The 11,545-nt window shown below is 42.1% G+C and overlaps 1 protein-coding gene across 4 annotated transcripts in view; it reads right to left on the reverse strand.

Annotated features, from left to right (window-relative positions):
* RFTN1 (raftlin, lipid raft linker 1) overlaps window positions 1-11,545 on the reverse strand; it is a 104,984-nt gene that overhangs the window by 13,526 nt on the left and 79,913 nt on the right. For all 4 annotated transcript variants that reach the window (XM_077937055.1, XM_028750240.2, XM_028750238.2 and 1 more), the window contains exon 7: window positions 5,567-5,682. In XM_077937055.1, coding sequence (XP_077793181.1) covers window positions 5,567-5,682 — 116 coding nt within the window. The remainder of the gene's footprint in view (window positions 1-5,566; window positions 5,683-11,545) is intronic.

An 11,545-nucleotide genomic window follows, 5' to 3' on the forward strand; every position in this document is an offset into this window, starting at 1 on the left:
CATCAAACTGTGTTGCTCAAGCCCAAACTCACCACACATTTAACAGATCGAGAATGAAGGCCAAATCAGAGCTGGCTCTTCATAGACACTTCCAGAAAGAGCAGCAGATCATCGTATTTACGTCGCTCCTGCTCACCCACCTCGCAAACTCCAAACCCCTCATCAGTAAAGAGCTCTGCTTTATGAATGCTCTGCAGCAAAAACATGGCTACACAGTGGAATCATTTCCACTAGGCAATCTGCCATCTCAACAGATTGAAACTGTGTACTCATACTTCGTGTCAAAATGCTGAAAATGCACAGCAGCAGCAACCACAAAAAAGGCACTCCAATGTCTCCAGAAGAGCTAGAGAGAGACAACTGTCACCACCACCTAAATTCTCTTAAGTCACAGGAAGTATTTTCAGAGAAAACCTTCACTCAAGAAATGAAGTTTCACCAACATCGTGCAGCCAGGGAATTATTTTGCAGAACTTGCAAAAGGATCAGCTTGCAAAATAATTATCTTCTTTTATTTGGTGCAAAAACATGACAACAGGCAAGATGTGGAGAAGCAAAGAAAGGTTGTGTAGGCTCTGGTTAACAAGGGACTTTCCTAGGCAAAGAGTATTAAAATCAAAGTGGTTTCAATGCTAGATCACACGGAGTCTAGTGGAATTAATGCAGCCCAACATTTATAGGGTAGAAGTAATAGGGCAGCTGAAGGCATGTAATCATTAAGAGGCCCCTGCTCAAAAAGGCAAGAATGCCACAGTTTGTTCTAAATTTTAAGAGTTAAATAACTCAGCACTACTGCATCCTGTCTATTACTTGGCAAGGACTACATACTGTGACAGCTGGAAGCTTTACATTCTCTACTCAGTGACATTTTACACACATACTGAGCGCATCAGAGTGTTGAACATGTTCCCCTTGCTTACACTTGGGAGGCTCCTCTGTTGTTAGAAATTAAGCACGCCGTGCTTTTTGTCCATAAGGAGATGCCGATTCCTGCTCAAACTTGATATAATGCACACAAACACAGTTAAATGAAGTTGTGAACGAAAACACAACTGAACTTCCACTGCTAAGCACACTCTTACGGCAAGACACACACACACACAATTATTTGGGAGAATCCTAAGGGGCACTTAGGGTTTAGTCTGAAGAAACACAATGCACCCAGCTTGCTAATGCTAAGCAGGTCTGGGTCTAGTCAGTGCCTGGAAGGAAGATGTCATAAGACCCTATATACGTCAAACTGAAAAGGTAAAATAATGATTTATTCTTATGTCCTATAATTTTGTATGGGTGGGGCAGTGGGAAGCTGATGGACCCAACTGGTTTTCTGATGCCTCCTGTAGGATGTTTCTGCTAATAGGACTGGTAGTTCTGACAACAAACTAGTCAGGTTCAGGAACCGGCGACACCCTGAGTGGTTAATGCAATCATTCCTAGATCCCCACCTTCTTCTGGAGAGAACCCATTCAACTTTGTTTACTGAGGAATTGAAGGAAATATCTAGAGCAGTGAAAGAAAACTTACATCAAAACTTACTAAACATGGCCCAGAACGAATTTTAGAAACCAATTTGTGATGGCACCCTAAACATTCTACTTCACCAGGACTACTGTGTCCAGTTTTGTTCAGGTGGACTGTTCTAAGTGGTGGACTTCTATATTTTAGTCCTCCTGGGGATAGTGACACTTTGGTACACTTTGTAGATAAAGGTACTTGTGTCAGTTCTGACTCCACAGTTAGAAAAGACATTATGAACACAGTCACGACTCCTACTTTTTATGTTAAACTTGTGCAACTTAAAGACAGGATTCTTGAAGAAGTGAGACTATCCACTTGTGTTCTTGATCCTTCAAGGGTGAGACTGGTATCCTTCTGAAAAGAAGCTAAGGGGGCTGTCTCAAAAGGTAAGGCAATCAGGCTACTTACAATGTAATTCAAACACAGGGCTAGGAAGAAGCATGGTCTAGTGATTCTGATCTTTTTTTAGTATGTAGCTCAGAAATGCTTCAGGATTCAGCATTACCACATGGCAGCTGGTACCCATTAGGTGGGGAGCGGGGAGGCAGAGTATCTAAATGTAGGCAGATCCAGGAAGTTGCAATAGGCAGAACTAATGGGAAATGGGGCACTAAAAGGCTGCAACCATGTACACACTCACATAATGGAAACTCAACTTGAACACAGTGGGACTCACTTCTGAGTAAGATGCATGGGACTATGTAACCCAATCTAGTGCATGCTTACTTGGAAGTGAGTTCTGCTGAATGCGGTAGGATTTGATCCCAAGAAAATATATATTGGATTTCAGTCTTAGGATTTCCTACCCACTTTTTTTCTACCACTGCTGCATCTTTAACAGCAGCCTGACATGCAGAAAGTAAACAGGTGAAACACTCCATAACATGACTATATAGAAAACAGATTCCAGTCTGAGCTTCTGTATGCATACTTAAAACTGTATTTGCTCTTAAAACCCCATAATGCCTTGTATAGCACTCTCAGCTGCACTGGCTGCCAATTTGCTTCTCGGCACAATTAAAAATGCTGGTCTTACCTTTAAACCCTTATATAGTCTGGGACTAGAATACCTCTTTTCATGAACCTACTTGGGAGCTTCATTCAACAACTGAGGTCCTGTTGATTATACCCTTATCTTCTGAAAAATGGCAGACGACAACATTATAACTTTTTTAGCTGCAGTTACTAGAACAGCCTTTCTCAACTCCCTATGTGTAGTTAAGACTACAACTCCCATAAGTTTAAGGCATAAGACTACAACTCCCATCACCCCTGACCACTGGTAGCTAGGGATGATGGGAGTTGTAGTCCAATAACATATAGGGACCCAAGGTTGAGAAAGACTGTATACTAGACTGTAGAATGACCTTTCCAAAGAGACCCATGTGTCTACTTTCTGATGCATCTTTGTATGAACTGCTAAAACTTAGCTTTTAATTACTGTACTTTTCTCTCTATAACACGCAGATTTTTTCTCCTAAAAAGTAAGGGGAAATGTCTGTGCGTGTTATTGAGCAAATGTGTGGTCCCTGGAGCTGAATGGCCCGAGTGCAGGGGCAAAAATCAGGCAAAAATCAAATCGCACATCAGGGAGGAGGGACACCTGAAGAGTGGAAGCTGTTGCTTTCCTGCATTCTGCCTCAGGGTCTTACTGCCCACCCTCTTCTGTTTCGGTTGCTGTTTGCTCAAACGGAACAAAGAGCAGGGAAATCCCCTCCCCTCCCGGCAAGCAGAGGGGAAAGGAAAGGATCGCGTCCTTCCTTCTAATTCCTCTCCGTGCTGTGCTCCGGTGCTGCTGTGTCCAGGGAAGCATTTTAGGGACTCACAGGCAGCCGGAAAACATGCAGGTGGGAGGGGGGGGGGCTGGCTTGGGTGGGTGGGTGGGGGGAAACTTTTGCCTTCCTTTCCTCCCTCCCGTTAAACCCCTCTCCTGCATTCTTAGCCAGCTGCTTCTCTGCACACCCCTCTCATGCTCCTTGTCCCTTCTGTGTTTTTCCTTCCCTCCCCACTTAAAACGTGGTTACAAAGCACGGATCCACATGGAAACTCAGGATCTTTGCATTAAAAAGGTAAAGGTACCCCTGCCCGTACGGGCCAGTCTTGACAAACTCTAGGGTTGTGCGCCCATCTCACTCAAGAGGCCGGGGGCCAGCGCTGTCCGGAGACACTTCCGGGTCACGTGGCCAGCATGACAAGCTGCATCTGGTGAGCCAGCGCAGCACATGGAAACGCCGTTTACCTTCCCGCCAGTAAGCGCTCCCTATTTATCTACTTGCACCCGGGGGTGCTTTCGAACTGCTAGGTTGGCAGGTGCTGGGACCGAGCAACGGGAGCGCACCCCGCCACGGGGATTCGAACCGCCGACCTTTTGATCGGCAAGCCCTAGGCGCTGAGGCTTTTACCCACAGCGCCACCCGCGTCCCATATCTTTGCATTGGGTCACCCCAAATTCACCATCAGATCACATTACATGTCCATGGCTACAGCCTGCACCCAAAAAATCACGCACCCACTGCTGCCTGGGGCCACAATGGTGCAAAAACGTTGTTACAAAGCACAGATCCACAGGGATTCTCAGGATTTTTGCATTGGGTCACCCCAAATTCACCATCAGATCACATGTCTGTGGCCACAGCATGAGGCACAAAAATGATACATCCACTGTTTCATTCAGAATTCCCCCCCTTGTTTTCCTCCTCTAAAAACGATGTGCGTGTTATGGTCAGGTGCGTGTTATAGAGCGAAAAATACGGTACTCTGCTGTCCAGCTTTGGCTGTTTCTTAGGTTGTGTACACTCTAAACTTCAAAGCACGTTCTTTGCCTCAATTCTGGGCACTGTAGTTTGTTAAGGATTGCTAGGAATTGTAACTATGTGAGGGATAAACTACAGTGCCCAGAATTCTTTGAGAGAAAGAATGTGTTTCAAATGTGCTTTAAAGGTGTCGTGTGAATACTTCTATTTCAAAATTGTTTTTAAGTTTTCATGAGTTATCTTGAAACACACAGAAAAGCAGGTATAAATGTTTTTAATATACTGCTATTAATAATAATGATTTAAAAACAGACTGAAATAATTTGGTATAAATGTGTGTAAATTTGCTGGGATTGCTAGCTCTGGAGTTAAGCAGGGATAAGCAGATGTAATATAAAAGGGTTTTTTTTTCTTTTTTAGGAGCTGCATGCTTGATGTTAACCATGCACTTAAACACTGAGTTGATTAAACACATAGCAAGAGCCAAATGACCTGCAAAGCACATTTGTGACATTCTTTGTAACTACATGCATTCTATTTCGATGATTCCAAAGGCCTTGCAATAAACAAAGGAGACTTGACTGGCACCACAAAGACCCTCATTTAAAAATGATTCAGAGCCCTGCTTTATGTATTACTTTTTTCCTACCTTTGCAGGGTGGAACCAGTGCTTTTTCTCTATATGTAATGATGGTAGGGTAAGGTTATCAGATGTCCCCATTTCCCAGGGACAGTCCCTGGATTTATAAATCAGTTCCCATACAAAATCCATTGAAGTTGAAAAGTGTCCCTGGATTCATTGAAAAAAAAATTGGTAACCTTATGATAGGGGGGAAGGAAACAAAACAAAAAAACCTTTCCCTTCTTAGCTACTGCTTTGAGAAAGCTGCAGCAAGGGTGGGGACAGGATGAAAGCACCTTTCATACATTGTTCAGCATATATGTAGGAAAATGAAACATTTGAAGCTGCTCAAATATCCCAACACTAGTTAGTTTTATCAGTGGAATGTGAAACCTCTTTTTAATAAGACATGAAAAAACTAACTGGGTAACAAATTAATACAACAACTAGACCTTTCACTGTTTCCCCTAATGCTCCTTTGGGTAGTCCGCTGGGATTGCTGAGAGAATAAATTTTAAAAGATTGTAAGAAATCTTGGATACTGAAAATTGCTAAATAAGTTATTGCTAATAGACGCAGCAAGCAAGATTTTTTTTTAAAAAACCTATTAGTTTCTCATTAGGTTGTGATTCAAGATATTAGGAAACAAACAAAAGCAAAACAACACACTTACTTCCAGAACAGTCCATTGTTCTACAACAATAGCATCATAGCCTTGTATACTCTTGTTGTCTTCCACGGAAATATCTTCAAAGATGAACACGCCATCTGTCATCCCCTGGAAGGAATCTGTGCAGAAACAAATCGTTTCTATAAGCTACACAGTTAGGGTATCCTATGAACAATTTTAAAGTGTGTGTGTGTGTGTGTTCATTATCACAATCCTAATTTCTTCCCAGCATGTTATTTGCAAAACACAGGGAGAGAAAGACCCCTGCATGGTCCAACTATATTAAAATGAATGAGACTAATAGTAGGTGTACAAATGAATCCTTTGTATGCAGTGCTGTGCTGCTAGCAACCATTATAAAACAGAATTGCACTTGTTTTTATTGGCTATTTTTACACATAAAAAGATACGTGCACATGCAAGATTGGTGGTGGACACCTCTGGAGCTTGAGGCATTTCTTCCCTTCTCCTTGACTAGTATCTGAGGCACTGACCTAGTCAAGAGGCATGGCCATGGCAAGAGATGAGATCGTAGGGATATCAAGCATGCCTTACAACTTCCCCAGCACTGGATTCTATTCCTCTACATATGAATTGTGCTTTCTCTTTTCCCTGGAAACTGCAAGTCTGCGGTAACATCTGCACTGGGCAATTTCTTTGGAAGTCAACAATCATAGATGCAACTGAGTTGCAGCTTTCAATGCAGCCTTTGTTTTAGGAATGGTCAGAATATTTAATGCATCCCTTTTCTGTTTAGGGAACAAAGAGTTGCGGTCAGAATTTCTCCACTATCCCGAATCATTTGTCAGGTGATTGGTGTATTGGGCATAGCTAGTTTAGGAGGACTGCTCTGCAGCAACAAGTGTTTCCTCATACAGTGAACCTTTCGAGTCAAGATTTCCCGATTACTCTTGCCTTTGATGACCGCACAAAGCCTCAGCACACTAAATGGTGGTGATGACCCTGAATTTGGGGTGTTTTGCCCCCACACTTAAAAAAAGTATCTAGTATGCCATACATATACAATGCCATATAAAGACAAGAGAAAAAACTCCCCACATACTAGGGCATGAATGGTGAAAAAAAGAGATGGCTCTCCAAATCACTGCAGAAGTGTTTGAAAAACTGCAAGTGTCCATAGTTAACCTGGCATTAATAAACAATTTAATGGATTTTACTGTAGAATACCTGCTCATGCACAAATCCTAGCATTGCCTTTTGGGAATGCCAAAGTAACTCAATTTATTATAAGAAACCCCATGCAATAGCCTGCTTTTGAGCAGAAGCATACCTGCTTTAGTAGGAGTCATCCAAAAAAATACTGAAGCTCTTACAAGGGCTTTTTGCAGTATCGCATTAACTATCACATCTATTTAACCCCTCTCCTCTCCAGAAAGGCCCCTTTTTTGAGCAGTTAACTTGTTTTCACTTAGCACATAATTAATCCAGTGGATTCCAGCACATTACATCAACACAATTAATTTCAAAAACTAAATGATAAAGTGATGGCTCATTTGTACTAATAACCAGCTCAGCATAGCCTTCCATTCCATTAAGACTAAAAATTGCTTCTATTCTGCCCAAGCTTCGTTATAAATTTTCACCTTTTACCTTCACTAAGCTCATGGAAAAGGTTAATCCACCCTCCTTCATGGGAAAAGGTTCCATTATCACTGCATTTTTTATTAAGGTAAGATGCTCTCCCACTGTGCTCAAAAGGCTATTTTCACTTGGGTATATAAATATTTGATGATGTTCTGCTGGGCAAAATGTCATTTTAATGTTCCTGCACATGATTTACAAGATGACTATGGGAAAAGATTTCTTATTCTATTATGACAGCTATACTAGTGGGAAGCAATGTCTCCCTGTGTTGTTTGTTGTCTTTGAACTATTAAGCGTCGTGCACAAAGCCTAACCTTTACGTTATTGTTATTGCTGTGAAAAAAATCACTGCCACAGGTACAACAAAGAAATGTGGCCTCCACCTTTGCCTCTGGCTGATGCCCACCAACATATATGGGCTGTTTCCCACTAACATTTCCTACACTGATAATGCACATGTCTGTGTCATCTGTTAGCAACGGGTTCCAGGAACCTAAACATGTGACAAAATAGGTGCATGACTGTTGTCATGCACAAGAGTTTATATATGCGGCACACATTTCTTAAATGGAAGGTATAGGAACTTAACCCCGTGCAAAATTCCCCCTTATCTTAATCCCCCCCCCAAGCTACTTGCTCAGTTTCTATACTCAATATTAGTCATTTCACTTCATGATGGTATTACTTAACATTAAGTGGCAAAATGTCCAGTAGGATTCAGCTAATAATTAATTTGTGATTTTTATATTTATTAAAAATCACATTGTTCAATCACGGTGTCATAACTATACCACCCCACCCCATTCCTTTCTTCCCCAGAAAGAAAAAAATGAAACAGAAAGGAGAAAGCATACACACACATTTGAGGAACGATTTGGTAAAAGGTTGAAGGTGTTGTTATTCTGTGATAATATAATTCTGTTTAGGTTGCAAAACCAAAACTTAACTTTCTTCTATGGGGTGCTGACTCTTACACTGTCTTGCAATGCTTACAGTTCTATATTAGGTGCAACTACATTAACTTCAGTTTTCACAACCACAGGTAGAAAGGCGCCTTTAGGAAACAGCATGTTCCCTAATAATGTACAGTGGTACCTCAGGTTACATACGCTTCAGGTTACATACACTTCAGGTTACGGACTCCGCTAACCCAGAAATATTACTTTGGGTTAAGAACTTTGCTTCATGCTCCGGCGGCACAGCAGCAGCAGGAGGCCCCATTAGCTAAAGTGGTGCTTCAGGTTAAGAACGGACCTCTGGAACTAATTAAGTACTTAACCCAAGGTACCACTGTATTCTACACATTAGCAGCACATCTCCCAAATTCCAAGTGTAAACTGATTGCCCTATTATGGTTGTTCACAAAGTAAACTCTTTGTGCTCATCTTGCAACCCCACTTTTGAAGGCATTTTAACTGCAGAATCTGACATTAGGAAACTCCCCCAGAGCCCTGTTGTTATGTAAATTCACTTTTAATGTGTAAACAACAGAATAATACTTCTCCTATGTTGTATTTCAGATATTAAGCAATACGCTGATAAGGAGCCAGAAATAAAATGTTTGCCCTTAAGAAAAACAGGCCTAATTGGTCTGTATCAGGCCAAGTGACTCATAGTTTCAAAACTGCAGTTTATACATATAAAATAAATGACCATTTGTTTCTGAGAACGTTCAGTTGCAATTTACATGGGTTGCCAACAAGCTAGAAGAAAGCATTCCATCATGTGCCCTTTAGAATTTCCTTTACTGTGGGATGAAAAAATTAAGTCTAGCTGTTAATTTCCCCATTTAATTTTAACAAGGATAACTAATTTTAGGATAACTAAATTCCACAGGCAGGAGCGTGAGATGGAGAAGAGCCTGTGGCTAGAAGCTAGAAGCTGCCTGTGGCTTGACTTTGGGCTGGATCTGAAGACCCTAGTTTGCATGAGCGGAGAGTGAGGGTGTGTCACTGATCTCCTCACTTTTAATTACTTACATTCCAAGCAGCTGCTCTACAGTATCCCCCCACCAATCCTCTGGAGCCAGATTTCATAGGATGTAACACACTGTGGGTACAGGAGGGGGGAGCGGGGACTGGTGATCCCCATATACAAGCGCCTTCCACTCATGTGGTGGGATTTCTGGATCTAATTCCACATTTCATGACTCTCACGTAACAATATGTGATACCACAAGTTGCTGAATACTTATCAAAACCTACCAAGAAACTTCCAAAAACATCCCCAGCCTAGTCTAACGAAAGTTAATTCTTTGTATGTATTTATAGACTTGTTTTCTGTGTTCTATGTAGTTGCATTATCTTTTGCCTCAAAATATCATGGAATTAATATCCATGTTACTGGCATAATCATCATCATCACCACCACCACCACCCAACAACGGTGCTTCAGAGTGTAAGGGGCCCGGACCTGGAGATTGTAACGTGACACAGAAGAAACTGAAAGGGGTGTGAAATGGAGGCAGAGGTAAACAGGAAGGAATAGGCAGTTGTTTCGATTGCACATGCTTAATCTTAGGTGCAGGTTAAGCTACTAGAGGGCATGGGACAAAGGGGGCTGCTCCAAAGCGTTCGTGGAAAAGGTGGGCTTTGAGGAGAGATTTGAAGGACGTAGGAAAGGTGGCATTGCACAAGCATTCTAGAAGGCAGTTTCAACCATATGGAACAGCAAGGGAAGAAGGGCTTTCACATGAATACCACACAAGGCAGCAGAGGCTGCTCCATTAGGGTGTATGGGGCACTTGCTTCCCTCAGTCAGCCCCCACCTACCTCCCTTCTTCCTGACAACCAGTCCAGGGTGTAACCTTCCTCCTCCTTTGTTTCAGCATTGCCCCTGAGCAGGGAGGAGGGTGGGGAGGAAACTAAAATTACTTGGCTTTGTCTATTATTGGCTGTGGTTGCATCAGTCATTGGCTCTGTCTCTCTCTACTGTTGGCCTCCTGTCTTATGCCCCACCAGTCTCAATGGACACCAGCCACCACTGCACACACACCACACATCAACCGAGAAGTGGGCCCTAGTCCTTGGAAGCGTGTGTCAAAAGAAACTTGTCTAAGGCTACCTCACTGGAATGTGGCAACACTAGTTCTATCTTCAGGCTGGTAGCAGAGACATTGAAATGAGCAATATGAACAATATTGGGTCCAGGGGTATGGCACATAATGCAGCAGCCCGACTGAAGCTAAGCAGGTCTGCATCTAATCAGTGCCTGGAGAGAAGACTGCCTAGGATCTTCATGAACATTGCCTTGAGTTCCCTAGAGGAAAGACAGGAAGACAAATAAAGCTTTGTGTTTAAAAACACACAGAGAGAGAAGCAAAAAATGTTAAATATCCATGCTCAGAGCTTTAGCTCCCAAGCCAAGTTCTAAAAATAACATTTTTGTTTCCTTCAATAGCACCAACTAACATATGGCATCTAGCACAAATACATAGGCTTTGGCCTTTCATTTACATAAACTGCTGTTTGGAAATCTTAGAGATAGATCAAGACTGTGTATATTACTATTTCTGAGTAGTCAAAAGAATAAGCAGAGTTGAGGTATGTAGCTCAGCTAAACAAAAACTGACAGATTTGATAAAGAGTCTCATCCTTATCACCATGCGTGTTACAAGTCAAGATTTCTGTGTTCAGATTGTAAAAAACAACAGCTGCCTATTTCCTTGTTAGAGCACAACAGAATGAAGATAGCAGATGAAGAGAGCTAGCAACTGCAGAATTAGTTTGGGGTTTGTAGTCACCACTCATGATAGAAACATATCATGGTGGTGGTGAAGAAGAAGAAGAGGAGGAGGAGGAGAGGAGGAGGAGTTTGGACTTGATATCCCGGCTTTTACTCGCCTTAAGGAGTCTCAAAGCAGCTAACAATCTCCTTTCCCTTCCTGCCCCACAACAAATACTCTGTGAGGTGAGAGACTTCAGAGAAGTGTGACTGGCCCAAGGTCACCCAGCAGCTGCATGTGGAGGAACGGGGAAGCGAACCCAGTTCACCAGATTACGAGACTACTGCTCTTAACTACTACACCAGACTGGAGGAGGAGAGGACAGAATGACATTTGATTGTGCTGCATCAAAAGGACTATGTGTGTGTTTGATGTTTAGTTATTAAACATCAGTAAAACCTGTACCTATGGAAGCGCGTTGTTACTCACTCAGAAATAACATGCATACTTCATGTGGTTCTTTCAGATATTGGTATGCACAACAAAGCCAATGGGGAATAAAAAGCTGAAAAGATTTTTATTTTATTTTCATACACATTGGTGCTTATGAGTTCTTTAGGCAAGTGACTATTGCAGAACAAATGCGATCATGCAGCAAGTGCTTGAAAATGTTGGTGTTCCCAAACTATCACTAATTGTATATAAGCCAGGAG

This window comes from Podarcis muralis, chromosome 12, assembly GCF_964188315.1.
Source record: "Podarcis muralis chromosome 12, rPodMur119.hap1.1, whole genome shotgun sequence".
In the NCBI taxonomy this organism is placed as follows: Eukaryota; Metazoa; Chordata; class Lepidosauria; order Squamata; family Lacertidae; genus Podarcis; species Podarcis muralis.